The 18,998-nt window shown below is 36.7% G+C and overlaps 1 protein-coding gene across 10 annotated transcripts in view; it reads right to left on the reverse strand.

The window, feature by feature from the left end:
- Positions 1-608: 608 nt before the first annotated feature.
- The window catches only part of MICU3 (Mitochondrial calcium uptake 3), an 80,431-nt gene continuing 62,041 nt past the window's right edge, over positions 609-18,998 (reverse strand). For 2 of the 10 annotated variants that reach the window (XM_070086731.1, XM_070086730.1), the window contains 3 exons: positions 17,769-17,926; positions 15,923-16,080; positions 7,724-10,709 (listed from right to left, as the gene is read on the reverse strand). In XM_070086731.1, coding sequence (XP_069942832.1) covers positions 10,617-10,709; positions 15,923-16,080; positions 17,769-17,926 — 409 coding nt within the window. In that variant the 3' untranslated portion in view covers positions 7,724-10,616. Of the gene's footprint in view, positions 2,963-7,722; positions 10,710-11,148; positions 11,244-15,922; positions 16,081-17,768; positions 17,927-18,998 lie in introns of those variants that run through there. The other 8 variants (XM_070086726.1, XM_070086732.1, XM_070086728.1 and 5 more) reach the window with 7 other exon arrangements.

Raw genomic sequence — 18,998 nt, forward strand, 5'->3', positions numbered from 1 at the left:
CTGTGCTCCAGTTCCCCGAATTAAGCCTGAATGCCTTCCACATTCCCCCCTCCCCCCAGGCGCTGTATAATCCTCTGGGTTTAGCGCTTCCCCCTTGATTATAATAATAATAATCTTCAGTGTTTCTTTTTGATTATAATAATAATAATTCAGTGCTATATTATATTTAGGGAAAAGTGCTAAATCTGTAAGGGCCATACAATACCTAGGGAATGGGAGGCAATTAGGTTCATTAAAAAAAAGAAGAGGTTAGATTCCATGCATTAAGACCCACCCCCCTTTACTAGAATCAAGGAACCTTCCTTGAGGAGTCAAAGCTGGTATACTGGTATAACCACTTCATCTACATTCGAGTTTTCAAGTCCAAAGATTTTAATACCTTCGTTAGCTTTTTACTTGCTTAAATATTACATCATTATATTTAAGGGAAGCGCTAAACCTGTAGGGGTCATACAGCGCTTGAGAAATGGGAGGCAATCAGGTTCAATCCAAGAAAGTGCAAAACAAATCCAATTCCTTGGATCAAAAGCCCCTTACCAACATCAAGGGACATCCCTCCAGGAAATAAATACAATAATAGTAGTAATTAGGGATTAATAAAAATAACATTTGTATTACATAACAAAACTTAAATCATAAACTGTACATATATTGCAAAAATTAACAACTTTAGAATAACTTCTACTAGGATTCTCTATATTGCAATTATTCAATGTAGTAACAAATCAAGTACAAAATAGTGTTACAGTTGTAACATATGTACAAGATGACAATATTAACAATGAAATTCTTTAAGAGAATTCATGAGAAATAAGTTTTAAGAGAGATTGCTCTCAAACATCTAGCTACAACTAAGTTGTTCCTGTATGACTGGTACAACATTGTATTGCATAGCTATGGGGTTTGCTCAATACACAGTAACATGAGCTACAAATTGAAAATAATGATTTGGGTTTAGTTTCCTAAGTAAATTATCTAGATGATAAATACAGTATGAGAGCTAAAGAATTACAAAACTTATATATATATATATATACTAAAAAGTTCCTTAACAATAAATGCTATGGGATAAAAAAAAATTCAGAGTTATATAACAAAAAGCAAGTGACACCTTACATGCCATGATAACTTGATTTCTTAAACTACACTACAGTTCAATCACTATTGTTTCTCTTAATGAAGCATTTATATTCTTTGTTATCAGCTATCAAGAGACATTATTAATCCCCCAAAATTTTATTTTTGGCTTAATTGCTGAACTTGAATTTTTTCAATTACAAAAAATATCAATTAAGTAATACTGTGCTTTGTTTTCCTGGAATTTTTCATCTTGAGATGAAAAAGCATAACTGGTAGATTAAATCTACCAGTTATGCTTTTAACATAGATGTTTAGTCAAGTAGAATTTTTTTTGTGAAGCACTAAGCCCACAGTGACAGAAGTTCAGTCCTTTGTTCACTAATTGAACCCCATTATGCGATCACTCGTGCTGTTGGTGACAGACCCTAAGCTGAGTGGAAAGAAAATGGAGGTGAGGTGGTTAGTGGGAGATGGCATCAATGTTTTTTTCATGCTGTGGGCTACCCATGGAGGGACAATTCATCCATGTCAAGCCCAAGTCTAAAAATTCCTTGAGAAATTCAACACTGATTTTTATCCCATTTTTAAATAGAAGTTCAACTTACAAAGGTGATATGTTGACTTGGATCCTAATTCTACATCAGTTCTGCATGTTGATGACTACAATATGGACAATACTGACAAAATAATTTAATGCTGAATGCTGTTATTGTCACTTGCAATGTATGAGAAATCTGTTAAGGGTAAAAACAAATATCCAAAGATGACTAGAAAAATATTCTTAATGTGCTGTACTGTACATTAAAACCCATAACTTAACCATAACTACAAGAATAAATGAAAACCAAGCAAAAGCAGAAACTCTGATAATAAAATGAATGGAAAATACTCTTGGAATAAATTAGGAAGTTGAATACTGTACCTCACTTGCATTCTTTAAAACACAGTTGTTTTTACAGAAGTTGAATAGCAACAGAAGAAATTTCTGTTAATGGTAACCTATAAAATAATCAGTTATATGTATTTCTTAACTTTAAGACAGAAAGACTAGTTCTATATTGAACATTCGAGTTAAATTATATTCTAGCCTTTTCCAATTTCTGTACTAAAGTACTTGCAGGAACCAAATTCCACAATGGCATTTTCCAAGGCTTCTATTGAGGTTTTGCAGTCATGTAACAAAAGTCAGCTAAAGTACACTTATCAGTCATATTGGATGTGACTGCCTGACTTTGTATTGTTAAACTATATGATAAACTCATGAATTATATCATTATATAGTAAAAAATCTCTCCCAACACAGGATATGATGTGAAAACCCACAAAAACTTTATACCAGTACACTGTACTGTGTTGAGATGGTTAAAAAAAAAAAAATACAGCAAAGGCAGACCTTTCATCAAATACGTATTACCTACAAGAGGTTTTCTTAAGTAATGTACTTAAGTTACTTGTAGTTGATTATTATTATAATCAAAACAAAGTGCTAAACCTACTAGGGTCACTTGATTATAAAAAAAGAAGTGCTAAACCCACTATTTAATAAAAGATCTGTGGTTGCTATGTCTTTTTTCCAACACTTCTGGGTTCACCACTTCACTATAACCAACTTCCAAGAGCTAAACCATGCCATCTCATAATTGTAAATATTTTTCAAGTTAATTATCCACCAGTTGGTCTATATAAGCCATAAACAGTTAACCATTCATCTATAAACTCATGATGCTCCAAATACATAACATAATCAATGTTACTTAACAATCAAACTTCACCGTTTTAATAGAATTCATAAAATATAAATATAAAATGTTTGGTATACAGATGACTGTATTATCATCAATTCATGGGGAGGTGCAAAACCTGCAGGGAAGTCATGCAGCTCCTGGAATAATGAACAGTAAATAGATTCAATTTGAAGAAAGGACAAGTAGCTCCAATAGTATAATCAAACTACTCGCTAAACCTGAAAGGTCACACTGCTGAAGGAAGGAATGTGCTAATGGAGAAATACAAGGAGGTTAGGAATGAAACTATGAAAAGGAGACCAGGAGTGTGTGAGGGTAAGAGTTAGTGGGGAAGTAGTGTGCAAAAAATAAAATTAAGTTGGTGCAATAAGTAGATTCTATTCACAAGTCTAGAGTTACACAAATAGCCTGCACATGGAAGAGAGAAGATTACGACAATGTTTCAGTCCGACTTGGACCATTTACAAAGTCACACTGTCAGACCGAAACATCGTCATAATCTCCTCTCTTTTATGTACAGGTTATTTGTGTATTGTTCCAGTCACGACATTGCGCCTTTTTTTGTTATTTAAGTCTAGAGAGTGTCCGCATCAAAGGTAGGACTTTCAGCGAGGTTAGTTAGAGTGACTATGTTGGGGTGTTGGAGACATTGGGAAATGATTTAAGCAAGCCCACTGACAAACAGGACAATCTATTAAGATATGGTGAACTGACCATACCACGGGCGGGGATAGAACCCGCAATCAGAGTCTCAAAACTCCAGACCGACTCTCTGATCGTGGGTTCTATCCCTGCCCGTGGTATGGTTTGTTTGCAATCGTGTCATTACGATTTCGTAAGTCATATGGTGAACTGATAACACAACCTGGCAATCCTCACAGAGCAGTGCTGGGTGTTTTTCCATGAGGTGTCTATGAGTTTAGCCAATATGTAGGCAGGAGAATGTAGATTCCCAAATATGACAGTGGTGGGAAGATGGCCAAAAACCCAGATGTGGTTTGACAAAATAATTTACTGTGGGCCAACTCAAACCATCATTATTGACAGCAGTTGCAAAGTTGTGCGATTCCTTAAAAAATAGTCCAAGAAATGAATATCCCCACATGAAATTGGGTCTGAACCACCAACTGAGTCTGCCTGTTCGCTAAGGTTAACTCCAAATCTTGGAATCATAACATGTCGCATTTTTTATATCTCTAATCCCTGGAGGGATTAGAGGTATAAAAAATGTGACATGTTATGATGACAACCTAGAATAGTCCTATTTAACATAGACTGATCATTTTTTACCCCTCAGTGCCCCACCAGAGGGTTCCTGATCTAAAAAATTAAGAGCCACTTTCCATAGCCCTAGATTAAATTTGACTGCCTCTCATTCCCCAGGTGCTGTATGACCCCTACAAGTTTACTAATCTTCCCCATGAATGCATTAACAATAATAATATAATCAGACAAAGCACTAAACCTGGCCATGAATGCATTACTATTACTATAATTACTATTAAAAAAATGTTAAACTCATATGGGTCGAACAGGGTTGTGCAATAATAATAGTCTTCACTTAATAACATAAGCTTATTACTTACACTATTATTATTATTATTTATTATTCTTATACAATCAAGGGCAAGCACTAAATCTATAGGATCAAAGCAGCTCCAAATCCTTAGATCAAGACCCGTTCACCAGTATTTAGTGCCTCCCTTCAAGGGACTCTTTCTGCTGACTTCTAGCCTTTCTGCCTCATGGCAGAACTCCTTCATTTTAATTTTTAAATCAATGCAACTCCATGTCTAATATGCCTGACAAGTAACTAGTGATGTCTCATGCAAAAACGTTAATACTGATCTTTGTATCATGATCAGATAAGAAAAACTAGATGCAGTAGACAGGCTTGAAACCTAATACTCTACCAATCAGAACCAGAAAACAGTATGGCTCCAATAGGACTAAGGAATATCATTTCAATGCTGGTACACTGTACTTTCTTGTTTACTATCTCTAATACTCAAATACCTACACCATGATTAACCTATCCCAAACACTTTCGTGGGTATGAAATTCATAAGTAATCTGAACCTGGGTCTGGGAGCTTACCACTCTCATACTAATAAGAAGGGTTAAGAGAATTAAAACCCAAGAACCAAGAGGTTCAATGAGGTTTGCCAGAAATGCTGTCATAAACCAATACAAGCCTACTGTATAAATCCTATGTAATAAAGGTGTATCCTCTGTACACACTAATTATTTACATGATTAAGAATAAATTACTTGTTTAGCTCTAGAAGAACACATCCAATATCACTTCATCTAATTTTCCTATAGGACTCAATGTACAGTGTACACTAGTCACTCTTGGCCATGACTGAAGTTTGTTTTCAATGGCATAAAACAAAAATCTGAAATTTAGAGTAAATGAAGAAATCAAATTGAGGTCTTAGTGAGTTTCAAGGTCTACCATGTTGCAACCACATTAAAAAATTAGAACTAGATAACCACAATGTTTCAACTGTGCTGTGGAGGATGGCAAACACAATCTTCTATACCTTCATATGAATGAAGTAAAGAATGAATTAGGGGTCTCCCACAGTTCAGGTGGAGCTTCACAGTTTATGGTAGTTCAGTGGTTAGTAAGCAGATCTGGAAAATTTTCAGACACCAGAACATCTGAAAATAAAATCCTGAGTGTTGAAGTTGAATCTAAAATTAAAGATGAGACTGTCACCAGGCCATCACCTAGATGCTGTCTTGCAAAAATGCATGCTCACTGGCAAACTTTTAAACAGGTTTCACATGCCAAAACACTATTCAACATGTAAATATTCAACAATTGTGTAGTGTCTCCATCAGGAAAAGCATGTCAAAGTATGAACAGTGGGATATTTACAAATGTGGCCTCTTTATTTCTAAAGAAACAGAAAAACAAGGAAGTCTACAAATACCACAAAATGGCTTCCAGAGGTAAGAAATATAAGTCATGAAGAGTGAAAACACAGAAAATACCCTAAATGGTTGATAGGAGGATAATAAGTAACATATAAAATATGATAAAATAGATGAAGATCTCTTTATCAATATCAACAAGGAGAATGAGATGCCACAGTTGTACATAAAGGAAAAAGCAGTGCCCAAAAAAGAACACTATTTCTTCATAGGCAAGACACCTGATGCTAGTGAAGGGCTGTCAATCTAAGAAATTTGAGCTATCTTTTTCATTTTTGTATTAAATCTGATAATATCTTATTCCCAAGATACTGATAAGCCTCACTGGTTTAGTACTTTCCTATGAATATAATATATAGTATTTACAAAGTGTGATGGACTACATGACTGGGATCCAAGAAGAGACAGTATGTGCTACAACTACTAGAAACCTGAAAGTTATACAGTGTAACAAACTAAACACTAAAGACAGGACACCACATGATTAACTGCACCTGTAATTACAAATAGGTACAGATGTTGCAATCATCTAATTAGCATGCAAGCCCGGCTATTTGCGTTTATCCCAGCAGGAGTGCATGGCCTTAGCCAAGCTACAAACACATTTGTTTTTAAATACTGAGAAGACTGTTATATCATTTGTTCCTTAATGTATCTAATGTTTTCATACAAAATTACATTACACAAAATTTAATTAAATGGGTAATGACTGTTGTATATAAAATTATCATCTTACTACTTCAGAAATGGCAGCTTAAAACATGATAAAACTAAATTAGAAAATCAGCAATAAGATATATTTATCAAGCCACCAATATTCAATGAGCCCATCCTACCTCAAAGAATGAATGAAGCAAGCTTGGTACATTTCTGATTACTTATTGTCCATCTGTGAACTACAGTGCCCCATTTCAATCAAAGCCTGAAGAGGTAGGCTCCAAACATCATTCAAGCTTCATTACTAAATAATTGTATAATTAAAATCACTATATGGCCTCTTTCTCTGAAATGTGGTCACTGATTATCATACCATAAAAAAAGGTGGCTGGACATTTTGAATATAATCTACAGAAACATCCATCCTAGCTTATAAAGGAAATATTGACAATGAGTGATAAGAGAATCTTTACCAAACTCACCACAAACATTCTCTGAAATTGGGAAATATGCTGAATATTGCAAGCTGTAAATGTCATTATAGAAGTTTTTTGAAAATGAAATTATAAATTTTTTTTTACAGGGGTTTAAAATCTTGGTGCAATGGAGTAACAACAAATAAGCTTCTTTACTAAATTCACTATACTGTACATATTCCTTCAGGATAGGGGATGTGCAGAATAGTCTCAGTTACAAAAAAAAATTGTGAAATCAAAATTTAGCCAATTTTAATGTTCTCTTTATTTAAAAAAATAAATAAATTTTTGAAATACCATAAAGCCTCATATACCATGACCTCCCATGGGGTGAATTTTGTGTAAACACAACTGAATAAATATAATTATACAACTGCACATTTTCTCAAATCTGTTCACAGGATCACAAACAGAACCTCAAGCCCAAGCCTCCCACCATTCTTGCTAAGTGAGAGCAAGTCATATTCACTACACAGCATTTTTCTTACCTAGCAAATGGCTTCCAAAATTTATATAACTAATGAGTTTAATTAAATATGAACATAAATAAAAATTTTAAAGAGAATATTCAGTGAAACATAAAATATCCACAAAGAGTTCAATACTGACCATACCCCGGCCGGGATTGAACCCGCGGTCATAGAGTCTCAAAACTCCAGCCCGTCGCATTAGCCACTAGACCAGCTAGCCACAATAAGATTCGTCCAACTAGGTATATTTCTACACCATAGGAAGTAGAAATAATAATGGTGTAGAAATATACCTAGTTGGACGAATCTTATTGTGGCTAGCTGGTCTAGTGGCTAACGCGACGGGCTGGAGTTTTGAGACTCTATGACTGCGGGTTCAATCCCGGCCGGGGTATGGTTTGTTTGCAATCGTGTCATTACGGGTTCAATACTGTATATGTATAATCATAATTACACTGTTCCTTTAACACTGATATATCTACTCGATCTATATTTCTATTTGTTCAATATGGTGACTGATAATAAAGGGTGAACAAGTATTCAAACAAGATGAATATGAAGCTGTATGGGACAAGTGTCATGCCAGTATCTGCCCTTGTAATATTTTGAGTACGGAGGTGAGGCGTACGATTTCCCTTCTAACTCTGACTTGAGTTTGGCCCATGAGTGTGGTGTTATTTTCTCTTTCACTAAACAAAACATTATTCACTACTGATGTATTGACCATACAAAACAAAAATTATGCATACAATTCAGATATGTACTGAAGAGTTATAGAAATATGCAGTCTCACCAAGATACAATACTACGTGCTGCAAACTGCCCTTCTCACACTATACCATTCACTTACATATCCATACCTCACCTATGCTATCTGTGCTTGGGGTTCAACTGCAGCAACATACCTAAAGCCAATAATAACCCAACAAAAAGCCGCAGTAAGAATAATCACTAAATCCCATCCCTGGCAACACCCCCCCCCCCCCACTCTTCATAGATCTAAACTTACTCCCTGTTCAGAACATCCACACTTACTACTGTGCAATCTATATCTACAGGACCTTAAATTCCAATATTAACCTTGACCTAAAACGCTTTCTTGATAGTTGTGACAGGATCCACAGGCATAACACCAGACACAAACATCTCTATGACATTCCCCGTGTCCGACTAAACCTTTACAAAAATTCAATGTATTTCAAAGGACCTAAAATCTGGAACACCCTACCTGAAAACTCTAGAACTGCAGACACACTCATCACTTTCAAAACTACTGTTAGAAAACATCTTATCTCCCTGATCCACCCCGACAACTAACTACATGATAACTACCTGGTGGTTCACAATTACACTCACTCGTCCACTGACTATAAACACAGAAATACTAATCTTAATCTTAAAATAAAAAATCCTAACTAGTCATAAGTTTGCCTATGATACTCCAATATAGACACGTTGTATTGTGCCAAAACAAAAGCATTCACATTGCTAAACTCACAAATTATGATGTAGTCACTTAGCCTTAATACCATAATCTGTAAGGATTTAATGTTAAGAATTAATCTAAGTCTGCCCGAAATGCCTTGCTAGGTGGCCTAGTGGCTCCCTCTGTAATTAGTATTTTATAACATGTAAACCACACAATATCCAAATCCTGTAAACCCCACATTATAACCCTTATAGAGAATAAACTTGATTTGATTTGATTTGATTACTGGCAGACAAAGCCAGAGTCAGCAGCTCCCCCACATTTCCCAGACACAGTCTCCCACAACAATAAATGTTTTGTTTTTTCTTGGTTATTATTCAAAGGCATTCAGTTTCAGTTTTAGTTCAATAAATGTTTGTCTGTTATAAGTGTGATGAGTGTTAATATGTTTCTTACAGTTTGGTAAGGAAATGTGTTTTTGTGTGTTGTTGACATGTTGATAGGCCCAGCTAATGCTGCCTCCTATATTTTTGCATTAACATTTTTGTTTGTTTTGAGGTTCTTCAACTGCATTTATCTTTGGTATATGATATTTTGGTATAACTTTGGCAAGTTCTTATATGGTACATCTTATAAGAAAATGTGACTTATTTTTATCTTGCTGACATGTATAGTGTGTATCAACTGATTAACCTCACTAAATTCAACTTGGTCCAGTAAACCCACATTAAGCTTCCCTAAACTTTTCACATGCACTGATAATGACCCCTAGCAGAACAGCAAAACCAATTTAATTGACAAATCTGGAGGTGTCTGAAATGTAAGCCTATTTTACCCATTTGTTCTTCCCTTCATATGAAGCTACATGTTATAAGGTGCCAATTTTTCAGGGATGTAAGCCCCACATTAAAAAATAGTATATTACCAAATTTATTAAAAATTATCTTGCCACTGATTTAGGAAAATTTTCAGCTAACTGCCTAATCTGTGAATGCATATCCAGTATAAAAAAATATAAGAACAAAAATATAAAAATAAAGAGTTCAAGAGGATAAAAAAGATCTCACAGATTGGTCAGTTAGATATTGATACAGTGTAAGACAATATTATAAAAAATGGCATGTCAATAATATTAGATTTTTTAATAAAGTTTTTGAGATTTACAGTATTCATAAAAACTAACACTCGCCTGGAAATTACAATTAATTAAAACAAAATTGTCTCTGGTAAGAGGTTTTCTGAGCCCTGAATTTCAACTAAAACTACTGGAGATATATATACTGGGATCAAGGGAAAATATGTGCAACAAGATTGGTAAAGGTCTGCTTATATGATAATGCTGCATTGCCCTTCCTGTAACCAGCTTCAAGGATTCATACCACCAGTCTGGCCTGGAGCCAGACTTTCTTGTTAACTGCCAGGTTAACTGGACAGCCCTCCTTCAACCCTGAACAGATAATTAGCTATGAAATTGTCCACCAAGATGCTACACTACCAAATTACAATACAACCCTACACCTTAGGAAAATAATCAAGTACAGGAAATTTTAAATTAAAGAGAAAAGACATTCTAAACTTATTTAATGAAAGCTGAAGTAGTGGGGAGATAAAAAAAAAAAGTCATAAGATTCTTGCATGGTAGGGGATACATAATTAGAACTCACGAGCAATAAATTTCAGCCAATAACAATTGTTCTGTACAGATACTGAGATTCTAAAGTAAAACTAGGTGAGGCATGTCTGGCTGACAACTCTACTACACCAAGTTTCAGATGCTTAATACATTTCAAAACAGTTCATGATAATTTTAATTCTCTTATGTGAGACTTGGCTGCTGAGGTTGATCAGTATTCATGGCATCTTTCACACATGCCTTAAAACCCTCCCAACCTTCTCTTGATTGCTGTTGCTGAAAGAAATAATTTATCTAGAAATTTCATGAACACAATAATAATAAAAATATGAAACATTCACAAAATTTCTAAATAATTATTGTAAGATTAATATAAAAAAAGGATATGCTATCAAATGTACAATACGTTCACTAGGATTAAGCCATGATTCAAAATCCGCAGAGATCTTTATCATTAATACAAAATGGCAATAGATAACAGTACTTGATGTCATTATAAACAATAGTCATTATTAAAGACAGAAAGAAGGTAACGAAGTTATGCAAGTATTCAATGGCATATGCCAGGAAAGAACAGAAAAGTAATGAAGGCAAAAGAGAAAAAGATAATAGAATCATAACAATAAATGACATGAAAAAAACAATACATTAAGAAAAATAAGGAGGTTTTACTATGCAATTATTACTATATTTTGTTTATGAAAAGAAAAACCACCTCAATTTTTGATAAATTCCTCTTCAGACCACAGCCTTCATTTCACTCTTGACACACTGTTTGAACGCATCCCAACCCTCGCTGCGGGATGTGTGCTGAGGGATAATCATGGAAGCCACAATGTTAAGACATTTCATACTTCAAATATTAATACTGCACTCAGGTAAAAAAAAAAAAGGAACAAAACAACCCATCAATTGTCTTTTGATTAGTAAATATTAATTAAGCAAACATCTTAATATTCCAGGATATTACTACTATACATAATGAATTGGTTTCTGTTCCTCATTTGCATGGTGAACATGGTTTCTCAAAAATTAGAAGGGGTTTAATACATAGATTAGGAAAATAAAATAAATAACAAGGTGCTGACGAAGTGCACTGTCTACAGTTAATGACACCTCTGAAAATATAATACAGTTGTCCCAACACATTCACATATTATATTCCTATAGGTCCATTGAAACTCAAGACTGTAAATAATAAAAGAATTAAGTCTGCGTAACAAATTGCTTTCAGATTTGGATTCTTTTGTGTTTCTTAGGCCCTATCATTTTAATATATCACACTAATCTGATTAATATTGACAATCAAAAGAAATAATGTCAAAAATAGGAGATTTGGGAATGGGAAAGCCAATGAGTCAGAAAACTGTTGAATAACACGATATCCATGGGTCACACAGAAGCAAAAATACTGAATAACTATAATCTTTGAAAAAAGGAAGCCTATAAATTTTAGGGACAATTGTATGACCTTTTCACATTACTGTATTTATTTTTTCTAATATACAGTACTCTAGTGTATTTGATTACACATAAATTTTGTTTACGTTAAAAGTTATCTATAATTAAATCGATATAATGTGCATGTAACACTGACATTCACTCTTAAAAAAAAAAAAACACCGTATACAGATACCAAATAGTTTTAACCCTTAAACTGTCCAAATGTAGATCTACGTTCACTCGTGTGGTGCTCTGAATATTTTGAAAAATAAAATTTTTTTTTCTTTTAAAATGAAGAGCACATTTTTCTACATGTTATAGAAATAAAAAAAAAATTTAGGGTCAGTACTTACCGAGATATAAGACCGTGAAGTTGGCTCTGGATGCTCACCTGTCATCAACATCGACTCCTGCTGCTTGCAGAAGTGTTGCCGATATACCTTTTTTTCTCATTTTTATTTTAATTTATATATTTTTTATGTTCTGATAATTACAATTTATAATAGTTCTTGTAATTTCATAGCCAATCTTTGTTCTGACACTAATATTAGGTACAGAAATAGTGCTCAAATAGACACAATCACATTGACAGGTGAACATTTACACCTGCTTGAGTTATTTACTATTGTTTAGAAATATATACAAAGTATTTATAGGTCCCAGCAATGTATTAGATACCCTGGCATATACCTTGAAGCATGTTGTTATGAAAGGCATCCCTATACTGTTGACAGCCCAGTGACATTTGATAAATGCCCACTCCTCCAGCTAACCCTCGCTGTATTTGTTATCACTGTTACACACAAACATGTCTTGTCTCTCTGTCTGTCTGTCTATCTGCCTGCCTGTCTGTCTGTCTCTGCTTGTCTGTCTGTCTGTCTCTGCTTATCTGTCTTTCTGTCTGCCTGGAGTATAGGATATCAAACTCCTTGAAGAAGCATGTTATGACATTTGTTATCAGCTCGGTGACATCTGATAAATGAGTGCTTGAGGAAACCCTGGCTTTATTTGTTTTCACTGATACACACAAACATGTTTCTGTCTATCTACCTATCTGTCTGTCTATCTTTGCCTGGAATTTTTGGATTATCCTAGGTAATTTACACCATGTATAATAACTGTACTTATGTGTACATGTGAGACAGAGATATAGATAGAGATATAGACAGACAGACATATAGATAGACAGATATATAGACAGATAGATATACAGTGGACCCCCGCTTTACGATCAGCTCCCAATGCGACCAATTATGTAAGTGTATTTACGTAAGTGCGTTTGTACGTGTATGTTTGGGGGTCTGAAATGGACTAATCTAATTCACAATAATCCTTATGGGAACAAATTTGTTCAGTAATGTCACCTGAACATACTTCTGGAATGAAATAATATCGTAAGCCGGGGGTGCACACTATAGACAGAGAGACAGCCAAAGCAAGCCAGCTGGCCAGCCTGCTAAATACATAAGAAAGAAGGAACACTGCAGCAGGCCTACTGGCCCATGCAAGGGAGGTACATGTCACCCTCTTCCCCCTGGCTTAGACCAATGACCCACCTAGTCAGGTCACATCCACTGAAGGAAGGAGCATGACATCAGACCTAGCAGCACAAGCTAGTCAGGTTCATCTCACATGCACCCACACTCACTCATGTATTTATCTAACCTATTTTTACTTTCCTCTTAAAATGGGAGTGTTAATGCGACATGGCATCAGTGAATCCCTGGTGTTTGCCAAGCTATTTGCTCTAGCTGGTGCTCAATTGAACTGGTGCTCCCACAAGGTACTAGGTGCTCCCAGATTTTTTTAACAGTGCGTACACTGAGTGCACAGACCCATTCTTTCATGTCTAGGCAACTCAAGCCTATTGTGCCAAATTTGAAGAAATGAAAAATAAAACGTTGATCTATGTTTGGAGCGCTACACATGCAAACGTAGATCTATGTTTGGAAAGTTTAAGGGTTAAAAAATGCTTCAGTGAAAGCCAGAGGCAATAATCTTTGCCATGCACATTCACCAAGTACAAATGAGTCTCAGTATTTCTAGCTTATTAGCAACATTTGTGTTAAGAAAAGAAATGTAACAAAACACCTCAAGCAGAAGAAACTATCACAGATGAACACAGCTTCAGTATTTCAACTAAGTCTCATGCAATATTAAAAACAATTAATTAGTGTGACACAAATAAAAAAATACTTTTGAGTGCCTACTGATTTAAAAAAATGAAAGTTCCTACAACTTATGTACCAGAGAAATAATTACTCTTAAAGCATGTGTATTGGTGTGGGTGTGAGGGAGTGGTATGGGTGTGAGGGTGTGGGTGTGAGGGTGTGGGTGTGAGGGTGTGGGTGTGAGGGGGTATGGGTGTGAGGGTGTGGGTGTGAGGGTGTGGGTGTGAGGGTGTGGGTGTGAGGGTGTGCGGGTGTGGGTGTGGGTGTGAGGGTGTAGGTGTGTGGGTGTGAGGGGTGTGGGTGTGAGGGGTGTGGGTGTGAGGGGTGTGGGTGTGAGGGGTGTGGGTGTGAGGGGTGTGGGTGTGAGGGGTGTGGGTGTGTGGGGTGTAGGTGTGAGGGGTGTGGGTGTGAGGGGTGTGGGTGTGAGGGGTGTCGGTGTGAGGGGTGTAGGTGTGAGGGGTGTGGGTGTGAGGGGTGTGGGTGTAAGGGATGTGGGTGTGAGGGCATGGTGTAAGGGTGTGGTGTGGGTGTGAGGGAATGGTGTGAGGGTGTGGTGTGGTGTGAGGGAATGGTGTGAGGGTGTGGTGTGGGTGTGAGGGAATGGTGTGAGGGTGTGGTGTGGGTGTGAGGGAATGGTGTGAGGGTGTGGTGTGGGTGTGAGGGAGTGGTGTGGGTGTGAGGGAATGGTGTGAGGGTGTGGTGTGGGTGTGAGGGAATGGTGTGAGGGTGTGGTGTGGGTGTGAGGGAATGGTGTGAGGGTGTGGTGTGGGTGTGAGGGAATGGTGTGAGGGTGTGGTGTGGGTGTGAGGGAATGGTGTGAGGGTGTGGTGTGGGTGTGAGGGTGTGGTGAGGGTGTAGTGTGGGCATGAAGGTATGGTGTGGGTGTGAGGGCATGGTGTGGGTGTGAGGGGGGTAGTGTGGGTGTGAAGGGGTGGTGTGGGTGTGAAGGGGTGGTATGGGCATGAAGGGGTGGTATGGGTGTGAGGGGTGTGGTGTGAGTGTGAGGAGTGAGGGGTGTGGGAGTGAAAGGTGTGGTGTGGGTGTGAGGGGTGTAGTGTGGATATGAGGGGTGTGGTGCGGGTGCAAGGGGTGTGGTGTAAGTATGAGGGGTGTGGTGTAAGTATGAGGGGTGTGGTGTAAGTATGAGGGGTGTGGTGTGGGTGTGAGGGTGAGTGGTGTGGGCATTTAGAAGCCTGAGCAGATCTATAATACAGTAATGCAGTGCAGTAATTAAAAAAAAATGAGAGTACAGGTACTCCTTACTTAACAACCTACCTGTTTGACGACCGCTCAGACTTACGACCAGCTCTCTTACCAGTGTACTGTATGAGTATTTTACTTTTTTATTGTTTTTTAACCCGTAAACGGTCCAAACGTATATATACGTTTGGATCTTCTTTTTGTTTTTTACATTTGAAAATGTGTAAAAAAAACTTTGATCTACTTTTTTTTTGTTATATTTGAAAATATGTAAAAAAAACGTAGATCTAATTTTGTAGCACTACACATGTAAATGTAGATCTGCCTGGACTGTTTACAGGTTAATGTCTAGTTCTATTTTAATATACTAAAAATGTTATAAATGGTGCAAAGGTGACATTAAAACAATATCTAAAGATGGTTGATAAACCCACTACCAGTACAGTATGCTTGAAATATCAGTAAGGAGCAGCTCCTCGCTTAACAACCAATTCACTTACTGACCTACTCTTAGGAACAGAACTCAGTCGTTAAGTGAGGAGTACCTGTATTACATTTATGGAGAAAAAACTGAGGTAGCAGTGTCACTTTCACTGTTATTACAAAAGCAATATCATGCCAACCAATACAAAGGAACATTTTACTAATCTGAGGTGAAAATTTTATGGGCCATACCTTAAAGCCACGATGGAGACGGTCTCGCATTATAGCAATGAACTCTTTGTAACTCAACTGTCCATCTCCGTCATCATCAAAAATCTTGAAAACCGTGTCAACAATATGTGGACTTAGCTCTGCTCCCGTGCAGATTTTAACTGCACGATGGAATTCCTCTGTAATGTTAAATTTAGATTTATGAAAACTATGACAAATACCAAGTGGTAAAGGTAAATAATCAGATTAAATAATTTATTCCATCTGTTTATTATGTATATACTGTTTCTTATAGGCAAGGAACACCAGCCTTACACAAATGTACAGATCACCACACTTACACAAGTGCATAGATCACCACACTTACCCAAATGCATGGATTATCAGACTTACAGAAGTGAATGGATCACCTGCCCTAAACTCCTGCACAGACTTACCTGGCACACAATTATGAATAAAATCCTTGCACTCACACATATAAGATGAAAGGGGTAGCAGTAATTACTACAGTCACTGATTTTATTAAGAATTAGTAGATTAAAGACCAAAGCCAAGGTTCCACAAGAATAGCTCTGCTCCTATAACCATTAATAAGCAATCCCACAGATGTGTATTCAATCAAAAGTTCCTCTAACCACCAACTACCAGTGGTCACCCACCAACCTGGGGGTAGTTTTACTTCCATTTAACCTAAGAGGAAAAGAAATTCTTATATCACAAAAAAACTTTACCAACAGAGCCTCAGAAAAAATCCTGTTCTAAAATGTGCATAAACAAAAGTACTACCAGAGGCATATGGTAGGACAGTATACACAGCACCAGTGGGGAACCCCTTTTAGCTAAACATAAAAGAAAAATTAAGAAAATTTAAAGCTATGCATGAATACAAGTGAGTGAGCTGACAGGACAGTTATGAGGAGAGACTGCATAAACTAATCTCTTAACCCTCGAAAATTAAAGAACAAGGAGGAATGTGGGAATGACATGCAATGTACTATGGGCCCTAGACAAGGCAGACAAGAACAGACCTACTACCAGAGAATGATCTAGAACAAGGGGAGAAGAATTAAAACTACTGTAAACACATACAATTAAGCCAGAAAATCAGGCGAGATATATTCAGCAATAGAAATGTAGAACAAGTTAAACAATAATCTCTTCTTTAAACTTAAATATGTAAATACAAATAAGTATTGGTGCAATAATTATTTCTTTCATTTATTTACTCTACATACAGTATCTAATTTACAAGTTAGCATACATGAAGATATGGTACATTTTATTCGATCTCATTTTGGTAACTTTCAAGGATTTTCATTACATCACATTGCTATAATTTTTCCTCGAACAGCCGTACCATATGTTACATGTGTATACTCATCCCCCAAAATCCTCGGGGTTCCTTATTTGCAGGATTCAATTATCCAATATTTTTACTGATAAGTGGCCTATGAACAGATAAAATTATTTACAGGTTTTCTCACATTAACTATTTTATCCAACTCCACCACCACTAAACTGATAACTAAGCATAGAATTTCATTCAAAATGCTCTCAGTGTCTTTCCAATGTCTCTTCCTTCAGGACATTATGAATGTCAATATTAACCACATTACAGTGAAAGAGAGGTATGCTCTTTGAAACTAAAAAAAAAAAAAAAAGTCTGGAACAAAATTTATTACCAGCATGGACTCAAATTATATTACTGAATAATCTTAAGATTCATGGCAGCTGTGGGATGTAACGCCCTGCAAATTTTCGGAGATGACAGTACTTCTTTTCTGCACCACTTATTTGTTGTGTGTTGCTCCAAACATTTCTGCAGCTAAATGTTCATAAAATATATAAAATGGCTTTATTAACTTACCTTGAGAAATGGGCTGGTCAGCTAAAGTATACATTCGCATTGCAATAGCAAAATCATCCAAGGTGTTAAGGAATTGACAGAAGGACTTGAACTCATTAAATGTGATGCCTTTACCCTCAGGAATACGATCAAGCAATCTCTCGAGGTACATTTCATACCTATAATAAATCAAATCCTTTTAATAACCATGAATTATAAGTTAGTTTTAAGAGTGAATAATGGCAATTCATGACTGACACTCTTCTAGCAATAAACAAGCTGAGACTTGACCCCTGCAACCACAATTAAGAATGTACATACATACATACATGCATACATATGCACACACGCATGCACACACTAGTGCACGCACATGCACATACACACACACACGACATGATGGAAGGGATAGGGTCAGAGATGTCCCTGTTTGCAGACGATGTGAAACTAATGAGGAGAATACAAGTGGATGAGAATCAGGTAAGCCTTCAAGGAAATCTGGACAGGCTGCAAGCCTGGTCTGACAAATGGCTCCTGGAGTTTAACTCGAGCAAGTACAAAGTTATGAAGCTTGGGGAAGGACAAAGAAGACCATTGATGGGGTACAGCCTAAAAGGTCAGAGGTTACAAAACTCAACTCACTCTTAGGGTGAGTATCATAACAAGCACATCCCCTGAGGCACACATCAACCAAATAACTGCTACAGCATATGGGCATTTGGCAACCCCAAGAATAATGTTTCAACATCTAAGTAAAGCGTCATGCAAGAGATTGTAAACCATATGAGGCCCATATTGGAGTATACAGCACCAGTATGGAACTCTCACCTGGCGAAGCATGTCAAGAAATTAGAGAAAGTGCATAAGTTTGCATCTAGTTCTAGAGCAAAGGGGTATGTCCTATGAAAAGTTAAGAAAATTCAACCTGATGACACTGGAGGACAGTGTCAGTACAGACAGGAGCCCTTAAACTACAGACCAGTTTCTCTGACACACACATACATAAGAAAGAGCACTGCAGCAGGCCCACTGGTCCATGCTAAGCAGGCCCAATTCTCACTCACCCACACCCACTCTTGTATTTGTCTAATCTGTTTTTAAGCTACACAAGGTTTTTGCTTCAATGAAGCTAATCGGGAGTTAGTTCCACTCATACACACCTCCATTACCAAACCAATGCTTTCCTATGTACTTTCTAAATCTAATTTTTTTTTAAACTTGAACCAGGTGCTGAGAGTCTTGTCTTGGTTA

This window comes from Cherax quadricarinatus, chromosome 19, assembly GCF_038502225.1.
Source record: "Cherax quadricarinatus isolate ZL_2023a chromosome 19, ASM3850222v1, whole genome shotgun sequence".
In the NCBI taxonomy this organism is placed as follows: Eukaryota; Metazoa; Arthropoda; class Malacostraca; order Decapoda; family Parastacidae; genus Cherax; species Cherax quadricarinatus.